Source organism: Sycon ciliatum, chromosome 1 (genome assembly GCF_964019385.1).
Source record: "Sycon ciliatum chromosome 1, ocSycCili1.1, whole genome shotgun sequence".
NCBI classification, from domain to species: domain Eukaryota; kingdom Metazoa; phylum Porifera; class Calcarea; order Leucosolenida; family Sycettidae; genus Sycon; species Sycon ciliatum.
This window is the reverse complement of record NC_088643.1, coordinates 65,452,769-65,467,801: the sequence shown is the minus strand read 5'-3', so window position 1 is coordinate 65,467,801 and position 15,033 is coordinate 65,452,769. Positions and strand designations below refer to the sequence as shown.

Genomic DNA, 15,033 nt, shown 5'->3' with positions numbered 1-15,033 from the left:
CATTTATCTTGCTGCATTTTCTGTCCCCACAGGATAACGCGGACAAATTCCTAAAATTATGCGCATAATTATGCGGGCGAAAACAGGCCATTATGCGGCAAATATGCGGGATTATGCGGCAAATATGCGGGTTAATGCGGTCATTGTGCATGAGTTTTCCGTCACTGGTACAACTTTAGCGTGCAGTCTCATGCAAGAATACAACTTTGTCGTACAAACTCATGAACCCATACGACTTTGTAGTACATTTTCAAAAGCATGCATTATTTTCTTGGACAGTTGTGGCAAGTGAAATCCGACACTTGCCATAGGGGACAGCGCCACAAATGGACATCAATGATGTAATGGGGTATTCACACGACAGGCACTTGCACGTTTTACAGGGAGTGACATACGACAAAAGTGACTGTGTGGATTTACACAGCTGCACTTGACGACAGGCACGTTTGCATTTTTGAATGCTTCACCGACCAGTAGCAATGGGTATTTCAAATTTTCAAAACACGCATACAATAACTATCATGCTCTAAAGAGCCGCGTAAAAAATCAAGTCTTGTTTCGCGCTTTTTGGTGTAAATGTACTCGTGCACGCCACGATTATCGTGAAAGTGGGCCCCCAGCTCGCTTGCACTTTTCAGCCACTTTCAGCCACTTTTCTCGTTCACAGGTAAAATACCATAGCAACTTTCCGGTGCACGTGGATTTGCCTGTCGTGTGAATACCCCATAATGCACTGCACCTAATTTGTACTATAGAGCCGTATGCATCCCAAACAGGTCGAACGGTCACAGCGTAGATACACACAGTTCACCAACATGGTACACATAAGGAGTATTGGTATACAAACCCAATTCATTTTTGCCAGCACCTTTTGAACCTTGACTGTGAACCTTGACTTTGATGAGTACGAATTCTGTCATCAGATGGATAAAGTTGTATGTTAGGCCCTCTTCAGACTAGGTACAAAACAGCCTATAAGTCACATTTACATAGAAGTTTCCAAGACAACAACAAGAATCTGGCGGGAAGCCTAAAAAGCTGCCCAATCCTTTCAGGCAGGGTGCGAACCCTTGTACAAGGCAACTTTCCTGCATTTATCGTACTTTCACCAGGCAGTTGTACGAACTTTGTACCCGGGTACGACTGTCCGCTGCTTTCACACATCCCAGGCCCATTGCGCAATTTCGTAGGGTCAAAGGTTGCCTGTATATTGCATGTAAAATGTGTAGTCTGAATGCAGGCATGGAAAAATGTTGCCTTTTAGGTTTTATGTGATTTTGTACTGGATTTTCTATGTACGTAGTCTGATGAGGGCCTAAGGCCCTCTTCAGACTAGGTACAAAACAGCCTATAAGTCACATTTACATAGAAGTTTCCAGGACAACAACAAGAATCTGGCGGGAAGCCTAAAAAGCTGCCCAATCCTTTCAGGCGGGGTGCCAACCCTTGTACAAGGCAACTTTCCTGCATTTATCGTACTTTCACCAGGCAGTTGTACGAACTTTGTACCCGGGTACGACTGTCCGCTGCTTTCACACATCCCAGGCCCCTTGCGCAATTTCGTAGGGTCAAAGGTTGCCTGTATATTGCATGTAAAATGTGTAGTCTGAAAGCAGGCATGGAAAAATGTTGCCTTTTAGGTTTTATGTGATTTTGTACTGGATTTTTTATGTACGTAGTCTGATGAGGGCCTAAGGCCCTCTTCAGACTAGGTACAAAACAGCCTATAAGTCACATTTACATAGAAGTTTCCAGGACAACAACAAGAATCTGGCGGGAAGCCTAAAAAGCTGCCGAATCCTTTCAGGCAGGGTGCCAACCCTTGTACAAGGCAACTTTCCTGCATTTATCGTACTTTCACCAGGCAGTTGTACGAACTTTGTACCCGGGTACGACTGTCCGGACATGTCCGCTGCTTTTACACATCCCATATGCCCAGGCCCCTTGCGCAATTTCGTAGGGTCAAAGGTTGCCTGTATATTGCATGTAAAATGTGTAGTCTGAATGCAGGCATGGAAAAATGTTGCCTTTTAGGTTTTATGTGATTTTGTACTGGATTATCTATGTACGTAGTCTGATGAGGGCCTAACACATGTACTACGTATGCAGGACTGCATGGTGCAGTCCCTTATGCCAAGTGTCGGATTTCACTTGCCACAACTGTATATTCCCCTGAATAATGCGGATGATGGCCAATAATGCGGAAAATTGCGCGTCCGCGGAATCGCGGTATCCTGTGGGGACAGCAATTTGACTACTGCTGTACTGCCTGGACAAATCTATCTATTGCCCAACAGCAGAAACTGGAAATTCACAATCGTTCTCTCCTTAAGATTCTTTATCATATGCCCAAGTCCCTTTCTAGTGTCGCTCTCTATATATAATTATGTTATCCTCGACCAGACCTCTCCCAGAAAGATGACGAATCAGGATGTGCTGTCTTATCCATCGTATTCGATTTTCCAAAATACCCCCACATCTTAAACCATTTGACTGGTTCCGACGGGATAGCCCCACTAGGAACCAACTCTCCCTTCCTCTAGCCCGCTCTTCTGCATTGCTACACTCCCCCCCCCCCCTTTTCAATGGTTATTTCCAGTGGCTTTTTTCTGCACCAGGAGACAAAGGGCGTTTCTACGCCTTGCTTTACCGGTAGACCACAATTTTAGTCCATATTCGCTTCTTTCTTCTTTTCCTTTTCTTTTTGACTTCTTACTCTTTTCCTTGCTAGCCGTGGTTGGCTATAAAAACCCTGCAATCGCCACGCAAAGTGGTCATTGGTACCCCAGCCATGTATTGCTCGGAATAAAAAATAATAATAAACGTAACCAGTTGATAAACAATAAACGTCATAGTTTTTAAAAAAAGCGAATTATTAGCTAGAGAATGCTGGGTAAATCTACCAGTTAGGACTTCATTTCTTACAGATGATTTGGGAGGTGGACGATCCCGATGCTGACCTGCTAGCTGCTCATTCTGGCTGGCCATTGCTGCAAATAAGTCATTCACCTCCCCTGCAGGCCTGGACTGGGTTACTCTGACAAGTCTGTGTGTTTTCTGAGCAGCAGTACTCAAAGGAGAAGTCAATCGTTGGCATAAACTAACTACAGTGTACTTGGTAGAAAAGTAATTCCTGTACTGCTGTAGCCTATAGTATAGCCTATAGGCACTGGTAGTTACATCTGCTGGACGCAGCTGGCTGCCTTTCTGTTTTATTTCGGATTTGGATTTCGTCTGCACATCCACACCCAAACCAGGTCAAACACCAGGTGCATACTACATGTAGTATTCGGAACGTGTTTGTCAGCTGTCGTACATGGACTCAGATTATGGAGCCGTACTATACTGACTGAAACGGCGTCATACACCACATGCACGTGCATGCAGTGCACTGTTTCGAACTCTATCGTACATGCAGTACAGGTACCCGTAGCAGCACTTGCACTCTTGCCTACAATTGTACTAGTAATAAGTATGCCTGGTACCAAGAGTACATAAACCCCTGGGGTTATGTACTCTTGCTGGTAGATCTACTGAGTACGATGACTCGTACTTCACTACGAGTCAGGGAGTTGTATACCCGTACCCGGGGTTTATACACAACTCCCTGGTACGAGTAGATCTTGTAGATCTACGTGTAGTCTTTGGCACCTATGATCAGGGGATGGCCCACGCCTGGTAAAAAATTTTTTTTTTTTTTTTCTGAGTAAAATCAGTGAGCATGCATGTCATGAAAATAAATCCGAGAAGAAAGAAAAAGGCCCAACCCTGCCCTGCCAGTTATTTGGACTTATGGGGGTCGCCATGGCAAATAATAAACATAAACCATGTAAACTGCACACGTTCGGGCTCTCCGCCTTCTCCGTGAAATTATAATACCGTAAAAGAAAACTAGAGGGGAAAAAAGAAGCAACAATGAGGAATAGGAACTGATTTGGTCAGACTGCGGCAAATTTTGGTTGCCTGACGAAAAAGGAACAGCGTCCAGAATTTGAATCGCGATCACACTACACATGTGGGGAGAGCGAAAATTCAAACTTCATTTCGAGCGTCAAGTGGTAATCTCCACGAACGACGTCAAATCCCTTCACCTTGGGGATCGCCAACACCTTCAGTGCAATCCTTGCAACCATCCTTATGAGTTTTGTTGTTGTCCGTGGCCAATTAGCTCCTCGATATCGAGATGAAAAAATCAGTGATTATCAGCGTCAATGGCGTATCAGCGTCAAATCCTGTTTGGAGCGGAAAAGCGTGGTCCGTTCTTGCTTTTTTTTTGGAGCGTCAACTCTCGCTTTTGCCGCTCTGGCGGCAAGTTACTATGGAGATTCGGATTATAATCCTAGGATTATTTCGATTTTGCCGCAGTCTGACCAGGAACCACTTGCAGTCAGTCCTGGTAAAAAAAACAAAACAAAAAACAATGAGAAGTTGCGTACAAATCGTGTACAAACTAAACAGACTATGGATTTTTTTTTTTTTTTAACTTGGTAAACCGGCCTCTTGTACGGGCAGAATTAAGTAACACAATGATACAATAAAAACAAGTACCAGTAGTTACATACATGGACCATACGAGAAAAAGCAATGATGACGAGGCATAAACAAGTGTCTAGTGCTGTATGGCAGCTTCCGAGACAGCGAGTCGAGCGGATGACTCAGCCACCTCCGGGTGCGAATACAGCCGTCGTGCACCACGCAGGCAAGCCACGCCTGCACGGAGAAGGGCGAAGCTGAACCTGCAGCGGATCCATGCCATCACTGCAGAGTATGGCTCACCAGATTTGTCGGAGACCATTGCAGCTATTCTCTTGAGGAGAGCGGCAGCAGCTCGACCAGTACCACCAGTTGCAGCGAAAACCACAGGGATGAAGGTTCCACGCTCGACCTCCTTGACGCGCTGTTCGTATCGCCTCCGTTTTTCACGTTCATGACGCTGGTAGCAAGCGGTGATGGAAGAGGATCGATTTGAGGGAGCAAAGGGGTTGAAAACCCGAATATCGAGAAAGACTCTCTCAAACCGACCTCCCCAAACACCACTCGCCGCAACATCAAGTCGAGCCTGGTCATCTGTGGAGGCAGTCTTGTAGCGGAGCTGCTCACCAGAGAGCGGTTGTAAGTGTGGCTCGATAGCGACACTACTGGCGACACGTTTCAATAGCGAGGCAGTGATGTCCCGCACCTCATTGTGTCGAAGTGACGGGAAACCTCCGGTGCTGCATGTCAGGGCATGGGCTACTGTGAAGCTGGCTCCACAGACACAGGTTGACGGTAAGCGAGAAGGCCGCCAGCCATAGCGCAGTGCCAAACCATCGCGGAACTCGCTTTTGGATAGCACAAATCCATGACGGGATAGCGGACGACAAGTAAGCCAGCTGGAGGCGCCAGGCTCACTTGCCAACTGAATTGTGTGCTGCAAAGTGGGCGATGCGTCGGCAGCGAAGCCACGGATGTCGGTCTTCGCTTTCTGGCGGTGATCTGCACGCTGTGACGCTTTGGCTGAGGCAACGCTGGCAAGAGCTTCCGTCACACTGAAGTCTTGGTCGAGGATGTTGGTGGTGAGCGCCGCTGTGATCGCGCGGGATGAGGCGTATTGGGTTGTTAGAGATGTTGGATTGACGATGCCCAGGCCACCATCCCGGCAAGGGAAGGCAAACAGCCGTCGCAGCTCCAGACTGACGTCTTCTCCAGTCAGGGCTGGCAGCAGCTTGGTAACAATGGCGTGTTCCAACTGATCAAGACCACTGGACGCATCCGGCAGAACACGACACAAGAATGTCCAGCGGCATGAGAGAGCACGAACAAAAGTAGTGTACGCTGCCTGGGGCTGGGTACGAGCGAAGGATGAGAGTGTCTCAATCTGCTTGCACCATTCATTGGCCTTCTCCTGGATGAACCCGTGGATGTAGTCGGGCGTGCCAATAGCGGAACCCAGGTAGCGGTTGCCGTCAGATGTTACTTGGATGCCAGTATCAGCGAAGAGGCGCACAGCGTCGTCGTAGGCATGTGGCTTGACCACAAGCACAGACTTCCGGGCATTGAGGTGATATCCGTAGGACGGACCTTCAGCCTGCAGCTTGTCCCACCACGATCGAATTGCTACCAGACGACCACCTGCAGATGAATCGTCCGCGTACCATAGCTGGCAGGTGTCCGGGGTTGCTACCGCTCTCACAAGTGGGAGGATGCCGAGGGCATAGAAAGGCATCGCCAGGGGGTCCCCCTGGGTTGTGCCTTCTTGGGACAGAATACACTCCCCTGCCACATACAAGTTGCTCGGCCGCCGGTACGAATTGATCACAACTGCTGCAAGAGAGGGGCATTGGTGGCGAATGTTTCGGATGGCCACATTGCGGTTCAGGTTATTGAACGCATTGGCCGCGTCCGCCATAATGACGCCCTCCGTTTCTTCTTGGGCGTAGACTTGGTGCATGGCATGAATGGCTGCCTCTATGCCGAAATCCTGGCCACCACAGAGTTGCAGACTTCCCGCTGCTTTCTGGATGTCGTCGCTGATGACGATCAGGATGCTTCGGCCGATAATGCGGCGCACTACCTCCCCGATCCCGATTGGTCTCACCCCTGGGTTCTTGTCCAGAGGGACCAAACGGGAGGCGAGATAGGCCTCCAAGGCCAGCGGATCGACGAACTGGGTAGCCAAACGGCGAGCACATAGGACTAGTGCATCACAGAGAGAGTCCGAAGCATCTGCAAAGCTGGTTGCCATCCATCTCCATGTGTCCGCGTCTATGCCTGATGGACCCGCAGCACCATGAGTGTTTAAAACAGCCTTCCTCATTACTTCACGTGTCAGGGCCTCGAATCGTACTGGATGGGGTGGTTCCGGGATGTCTCCTTGTATCAATGCTTGCAGGCTGGGCGGGCTGCTTTCCGGGTGTTTGGCTCTGAGTACATCCCTAACAGTTGATCCATCAATCTTCTCATCCAGGTGGAGGAGCCCCGTGGCTGCTGAACCGTCCAACTCACGTACTGCGGCTGACAGTTTTCCATTGTTGACCAAAGATGCAAATTTCTTGGCCTGGCTCTCATTCTGGCTGCCTGGATGTGGTCGGGTGTGATAGTCTTCCAACTGCTGCTGGATGGTGTGGCACTCGTGGAGTAAGCTGGCTAAGTCTCCATTGTTCCAGGAGTTGAGGCGGCGTTGCAGAATAGAGGATAGCGAGATCGGTGTTGGAGTATGGGGCTTCTGCAAGAGAAGCTGCTGAAACACCATGGCTACTTTCATAGCCAGTCCATCATACGTCCCAGCGTTGCCAAAACATGATAAATAGCGGCTCAGTTGTGACACAAATGCCTTTCCGACAGACCCTCGTGGTGGGCTGAAGGCGTTAGGACGGAAGTGAACTGCCTCATCGTAAGCTTCTGTGATGGCTGCCTCTGAAGCAGCCTCCTCCAGATCTCCAAGTCTGAAACCAACTTTCCTCGAGGTAGTGTAATCAGGTAGGTCGTACTGTGTGAAGGGAGGAATCTCAGAGTCTTGAGATGCCGGTTCGTGTGCATCCTCTGTGGGTAAGCTTTGGGCAATTTCCGCTAGTAATCGAGCATCCTCTTGGAGCGAAGAGTCAGTGTCACTGTCACTGCCTATTTCACAGGTTTCGGGTGCGCATGCAGCAGGGACACACGGCGGGTTCCGGCAGTCATTCAACAGTGCTGTTGTGAGTGCAGCTGCATGAGCCGCGGTGATCTCGTCCGCGTTCTGCTCGACAGCCACTTGCATTGTGGCCGATCCGCGAGTTTCTTGCGGCTGTTGATCCGTGACATTTACCGTATCATCTGTACGTCCGGCCGTTGGTTCCCGTAGCAGCTTCAAAACTGCTACCTGTACGAGCCTCCCCAACTGTCGACTGGGAGCTGGGTGTTGGGGTTCGATTTCGGCAATGATCCTTCGCCGAAGGATAGCAGTTTGTGCAAAGGCGGCCAGCCTTGTTGCATTCACACCTGACACAGGTGGATTTGCCGTTGCAGCGGCAACATCGTCCACTCTGCATCATGAGGCACGTTTGACAGGCACAAGGCCGCTAGCATAAACTACCAAAAAGCCGTCATTGACTGGAGCTACAAAAATCCCAACCGTAAGCTACTACCACTCTCTTCAATTCCGGTCTGACTATGGATTCGAACATAACAGAGTGGAAAACCGGAATCCGAGAAAACGATAACATGCAAAATCATGAAAAAGTGGGGGGGGGGGGGTACTGAAGCAGAACAGTAGCCAAACACACCACGGATAGTTACCGAAAGCACTCTGCAGCAGCAAGGACCACAGAAGCATCAGAGTCAATGACTCTCTGGCGGGCATCTTGAGACCGTGGCCTGCGGTGACCACGGAGGCTGGCATTGGAGGCACGAACAAGAGAAAAGGAAACCCTTGACCTAATGAAGGCAAGAAGTGAGGAGAAGGGCTCCTTTCTCTTGTCGGCGAGCATAGAGGCGACACGCTTGAAAAAAGCGGAGGCGGACTTGCCGTAGCCGCCGGAAGCGCTGAACACAATGGGAGAAAAAGACGCGTTTTCAACTTCCCGGACGCGTTCTTCGTACGCGCGCCTTTTCTCGGCCTCATTCTTTGTCAGCTTTCCTGGTGGTTATGTGCTTTTTCAAGTAAATAAAATAAAAAAAATAAAAAAATGCCATGTACAGTCGTCCCTCTCTAATCCGGCACTTTATAATCCAGCACCCTCGATAAACCAGCACAATTTTCAGTAGCCAAAATGTCCTCTTCATGCACATTGGAGCAGTAAATCAGATTTGTTAATCCAGCACCCTCCATATATAATCCAGCAGATTTTCGTGGCACAAATGGTGCCGGATTATAGAGGGACCACTGTATACGTAATGTCCATGGCATGTGTCTTCATATCGACGTTTGACCAAACTCCACTGAAAGCCAAGTGAAAGCTACTTGTACTTTTAGGGCAGGGCAAAGGCCGGGGGGGGGCGGGGGGGGGGAGGAACAGAAGGGAATTGTACTATTATTTCAGATTTTCAGGCAAGCCACGCGAATTCGCGAAGCCATCGGAAGTCCCGTACACACTTGAGCCAGTTGAGGTTGAATGACGCCAAGCATGTTACAAAGCAGTTGCTTTGGTAACTGGGTTTCTGACATCATGCGCTATGCCCTTTATTTTTATTTTTTTTATGTACGGTTTTGTTTCCATATGCGCCATGCATGTGCTTCCCGATCCCTGCTTTGACTTTGTTTGGTCTTGAAAATCGTTTGGAGTCTTTGTCTTGCGCCTCCGGCTCCTTGGTCTTGCTGAGCTTTGAGCCCTTGAGGTCGACTAACTAATTTTTACATTGACATACTAAAGCGAGAGAGAGAGAGAGATAGAGAGAAAGAGGAGAATCGAAACCTCAATGCCTTGTACTACTCGATGCACCACTTCCGGATTTGTTCATCCAGCCTGTCGATAGAGAACTTGAACTGTTGAAGTCTATCTTGTATGGGATTGTAGGATTCTCGGTGTGTGCCGGATAGTCTGCAAATGACATTAGAGTGTAGCCGGTGCTATGGACTCCTAGGCAGTCGACGGACCCCATCCGTCCCCGATTGATAGCTCGCTGTTTGGACAGGGGTTGGTCGCGCAGAGTTCCTCCTACTATGGCCGGCGCGGGAACGCACCACAACAGGCTGAGGCCGACCCCGCCGAGCGTTCCCAGCTGCCTGCTGGGTGGCCTCCACTTCCGACGATGGGACACAGAGGACAGTGATGGTCCATTTGCTCACCACGAAGTGAAAGTGGATCGAAGTGGCCTGATTCTGTCTATCATGAACCCCACCAGTGAGGGTGTTCCCATCTATCTTAGTGAAGTGTCTGACGTGCGTTATGGCAAGTATGCTCGTCAACCCAAAGATCAAAAGTTGGTTCAGTCACTGAGCAACACTGCTGCTGTGTCCAGCTTTGAGGAGATAGCAGTAACTATAGTCTATGGAATGAATCTAGTTGATACTAGCTTCATCAACCTGGCTGCCATTTCCCCAGATGATGCCAAGTTGTTCGTTAGCGAGCTGAGAAAGTTGTTGTACAACGTCATTGCCACCAACATCAGCGAGGCGGTTATGCTGGAACGCGAGCATGCACGACTATGCACGCTGCGACATCCCGAGAAAGATGCGGTTGCTGCGAAGCACATCCAGGCCCTGTTTGCAGTCAAGCCTAAGGAAGTAGTTCAGCACGCGATGGAGAGCCGAGGCTGGAGTTCTGGGCCCAAGGACTTCATTCCACTTGCCTCGTTTACCCTTGAAGAGTTTATAGCACTTCATGATGAGCTGGTACCGGCCCCCTACATATCTGATGTGATCGAGCGAATACATAGAAGCAAGACTCCGAAACCGTACGTGACTCTAAAGGAGTTTACCAGACTGCTGAATACAACACACCGCGACCCCCGCCTCAATGAGGTTCTCTTCAAACTGCTGAAAGAGGACGAAGTGCAACAGATCCTGGAGTCGGTGGAGCCGAATGCAGACTATTCCAGAAAGCAGCAGATGACACCCGAGGGCCTGCGGCGCTACCTGCGCTCCGTACACAACGCTGTCACGGATGTGACTTGCTTCACTCAACACCAGGACATGGAGAAGCCGCTGTGCCACTACTTCATCAACTCCTCGCACAACACCTACCTGACCGGGCACCAGCTGACCGGCAAGGCCACCGTTGAGATCTACCGGCAAGTGTTGCTGACGGGCTGCCGCTGCATCGAGCTGGACTGCTGGGACGGCAGTGATGGCGACCCGATTATCACGCACGGCAACACACTTGTCAATAACATTCCCTTCAAGGAAGTGATAGAAGCCATCAACGAGTGTGCGTTCAAAGTCACAGATTATCCGTTACTCTTGTCGTTTGAGAATCATTGCCGATTTCGCCAGCAGCGTCGCATGGTACACTACCTGAGAACAATTCTAGGCGACAAACTGTTACTGGAGCCATTAGAAAACTGCCCCTTAGTACCGGGAAGTCCATTACCATCGCCAAATCAGTTACGTGGAAAGATCCTTTGCAAGAATAAGCTTCTAGTACCTAAGCCTGAGAAAGGGAAAGAAGAGGAGAGTGATATGCAGGTCAGGCATATGTCAAGAACTATCACAGTGGATGACGAGAGCAGTGTTACTCGGCGATCTGTTTATAGGCCGCAGGAGAGTCAAGAGCAGGACCTGTTTGCCCTCTCACCTGGCAGGGTTCAGTCAATGCCAGCGAACTGCCATCTCGACGAAGCTAGGTCAACGTCGACAATAACTCCGCTGCAGACGTCACAACGCAACTCGACCGCATCTGAATTTGGTGCGCCTGACCATGTGGATGCCAGCATATCAATGATTGCTCCGAATGGCAGCTGTGAGCTAGACATGCCGTCGCTGGTCAACTACCTTGAGCCTGTCAAGTTCAAATCCTTTGAAGAATCGGAGGAGAAGGATCGGCACCATCAGATGTCGTCATTCTCTGAAACACAGGCCATACGTCTGGTCTTGGACTTCTCGAAGGAATTCGCAAAGTACATGCAGCGCCAGAACATACGTATCTACCCGCGAGGCACCCGTGTGGATTCGTCCAACTACCAGCCACAGGTGTTCTGGAATGTTGGCTGTCAGATGGTGTCTTTGAATTTCCAAACATTAGACCTACCCATGCAGCTTAACCTTGGAAAGTTTGATTACAATGGCAGGTGTGGCTACTTGCTGAAACCTGACGTGATGCGGCGGCCTGATCGTGACTTTGATCCGTTTGCCGAGTCTCCCATTGACAGCGTTGTAGCAGCATCGGTAAAGATCACAGTGTTAGCGGCGCACATGGTCTCCAGCTCCAGGGAGCAGGTTCGTGTGGACGTTGACATGTACGGCATCCCCGCGGACACGGTTCGGCGGAAATTTCGCACGAAGTACATGCAGAACGACACGTCAGTGTACTTCCGCTCGCCGACTGTGTTTGCTTTCAAGAAGGTTGTGCTGGCCGACCATGCTATGCTACGGTTCATTGTCGTAGACTCACAGGGCGTGCAGCTTGGCATGCGCGTGTTGCCTCTTCCTGGCCTGGAGCCAGGCTATCGTTACATTCACCTGCACAACGAGAACAACCAGCCGCTGCCGCTAGCCTGCCTGTTTGTACTGGTCGAGGTGAATGAGTACATCCCCGAGGAGATGCAGGACTTTGCGATGGGCCTCATAAACCCGGTCCAGTACCAGAAGGAGAACAATCAGCGCGCGCTGCGCAACATGATGGACGAGGACCCACTGCTTGGTGAAGCGGTCATACCAACCCTAAATGCGCGTCGCTCCACCAATGCCTCCCTTTGCCTTTCGCAGCCCAAGCAACTGGAAGAGTGCCAGGCCAGGAGCTCAACCTCGCTCGACCCTTCTGTCGGGCTACTGCAGTCGGGACGTCCCAGGGCAGCGTCTTCGTTTAGCACCAGCGCCCTGCATTCGCACAAACTTCGCCCGCAGTCCATGAGAAAGAGTTTTCGGCCCAGCAAGAGCAACACTCGCTTTGCCAAGAGTACGGGGCAGGACATTATCGAAGGCAAGGATGGCCAGAAGATGCTAGCCAAGATCAACAAGGAGATATCCAACGTCCGGAAGAAGTTCTTGAAGTCACAGGCCTCCATCAACAAGCTGCATGCCTCCGAGTTGAAGAAGAATGCTGGGCAAGGTGACGACCAACGGATCAAGGAGAAGCATGCCCATGAGATGGCTAAGCTGGTGCGTAAGTGCATTGCCGATGAAGAGGGAGTGCTCCTGAAGCAGCTACCGCAATTCTTCAACTGGGTTTCCAAGACAATGACAAGCAACAACAACTCTGACGTCAAGAAGCTGGAGTCTGCGCACAAGAAAAACCTATCAGCACTCATCTCTACCAACCAGAAAGAGAATGCACAGAAGTCACACCAGTACAAGGAAGAACAGAAGCGCAAAGTCACCGACAAAGAAGAGCTTCAGCGCAAGATTCGTGAGTATAGCAACAAGATAGTGGAGTCAGCTGTACAGGTGCGAACTGAAGCACTGACTCAACATGCCCGTGAGATAACCGCGCTCGAAATGCTGCAGCAGGAGGCCATGTCAGACGTGAAAGCTGTCGAAGAGATGGAGTTGGAACGCGTCCGCAAGCTCTACGTAACCTGCCAGCGGGTGGCAGCCACCTCCGAAGGTGTTCAGGACTACATGACCAGAGCCTTGGCCGATAGTCCCTATATTTTCAAGTCAGCTTCAGTGTCCCGCTAGATCGCACCACTTCTTTCCTGTTGTGAGAATGTGTCTCTAGTTCTCTGGAACCGCTCATCAGGAATTGTGAGCCTCCGGCTTAGTTCCCTGTCCCCTCTCCCTTAGTGCCGTCTTCTGCCCTGCTCTCTCTCTCTCTCTCTCTCTCTCTCTCTCTCTCTCTCTCTCTCTCTCTCTCACTCCTGCTCTATCTATCAATCTATATAAATCTCTATCTGTTCCCTTATTGCTTGCTTCAGTGCTGTCTCCCTTCTGTATTTTCTGCACCAGATTGTTTGGACTGTCCTCATAGCTATTACCATGTGTTGTCATGAAATACACACTCTGTGATCTTCCTTTTCTTTCTTTTTAAACCTTTTTCTCTCCGGACACCTGGCTAACGTTATTTGACTTCATGGTAGTTCGTTGTTTTATTTTAATTTTCATGAGCAATATCTCACAGAGAGAGCATGGGTATAGTGGCTAGAGTAATCATGGTAGCTTACAACATAATTCAGCATTACCTAGCTTCTTTTTTATTGATTGCTTGTTCGGATCAACCAAAGCTGTGCTTTGAGTTTTAACCATGTATCTATTAAGGATTTTTTCTTGCATGTGCGTCTCTTTCTATAGCAGTTGAGTAGCTTGCTTGAACTTTGCTTCCATCTGCGGACCGAAATGAAGACGAATTCTTCACATCTTCAATAATTTACATGAGACTCCCTGCTGTTTCTTGGTTTTTTTTACTAATCATCAACTGCCTCGGTATTGATAGCCTCTGCTATTTGAGCGCAATACCTGGGCCTGCTATCCGGAGTGTGAAGCGCTGTGGCTCTGCGCCGCCTGTCTTTACGTTATTGAACCATTGAATGTGTGGATATGTGGATGGCAATGTTACAACCTAGCTGGCAAGGTATCCTGCATATGTGTGTAGTGTGTATTGGAGGGGGCCATATGATGTGACTGTGATTTTGCGTGGAGTGAAGATGCCGCCGTGCGCCTATAGCCTGTGTGTCATCAATGCAAGACGTGCCTGTATGACATCTTCGGGTATTATTTACGGCGCTTGCAGGGGGTGAACTTGGATAGGTGTCCCTTGCTTACTGCTAAACCGCAACAGCCATCACATAGACTATAATAGTGGGGAAGCGAGTAAATACACTGTTACGTGTACGTGGAATGCACAGCCAGCCGTTCCAGCTGCACATGCATCTGGCCACAGGGACAGGATTTCTCAACCACAATCTGTGGCGGGTCATGAATCCATTGCACTGTCGTGTATGTGTGTGTGTGTACCTCGTCCTGGTAACCTCAAGCAGCATGTGCCATACTGCAGATTTCAGGTGTAGAGCCTTAGCTTGAGGAAGCCATCGCTATCATTGCTACGGCAATGGCATGCAAGGTTCACGGTGTGTGGTACATGGTGTGTGTGCGTGCATTGCCGTTCCAATGCCCGGTATGCCACCGTAGTTTTCGTCGACGGCAGGATGAAAATCGCCAGAAATGTTACGCGACAAAACACTCCCGTCGAGCGCCCGGATGGACAGCACAATCCTAGTCTGCCCCTTTGGTGGTCACATAGCCGGACACGGCAGTGGTACAAGGAAAGAAGAAAGGGTGTGCATTGTATGGCCATATCCCCCTTGCAAGCTATTATACATGCCAGTCTCCGCATAATCTCATATCCCCGTGTGCACGCCCGGTCTAACTCTAAGTGTGGCCGTATATGTAGCAGGCTTGAAGCCTTCTGCCCATGAACATTTACTACACTCTATAGACTCTATAGTGACTACTCAGGCTATACTATACAAGTGCATGCACTCTAC

General features: G+C 49.6%; 2 protein-coding genes across 2 annotated transcripts in view; one reads left to right on the top strand and one right to left on the bottom strand.

Annotated features, from left to right (window-relative positions):
• Positions 1 to 3,324, bottom strand: part of LOC135804905 (acyl-coenzyme A thioesterase 11-like) — a 43,884-nt gene extending 40,560 nt beyond the window's left edge. The window contains exon 1 of the mRNA XM_065318879.1: positions 2,926 to 3,324. Within this exon, the coding sequence (XP_065174951.1) occupies positions 2,926 to 2,988 (63 nt within the window). The 5' untranslated portion in view covers positions 2,989 to 3,324. The remainder of the gene's footprint in view (positions 1 to 2,925) is intronic.
• A 5,905-nt stretch (positions 3,325 to 9,229) lies between these two features.
• Positions 9,230 to 14,104, top strand: LOC135804904 (1-phosphatidylinositol 4,5-bisphosphate phosphodiesterase beta-4-like). The gene has a single exon (XM_065318878.1). The coding sequence runs from the start codon at positions 9,617 to 9,619 to the stop codon at positions 13,229 to 13,231; it is 3,615 nt and encodes a 1,204-aa protein (XP_065174950.1). The 5' UTR covers positions 9,230 to 9,616; the 3' UTR covers positions 13,232 to 14,104.
• Positions 14,105 to 15,033: the final 929 nt, after the last annotated feature.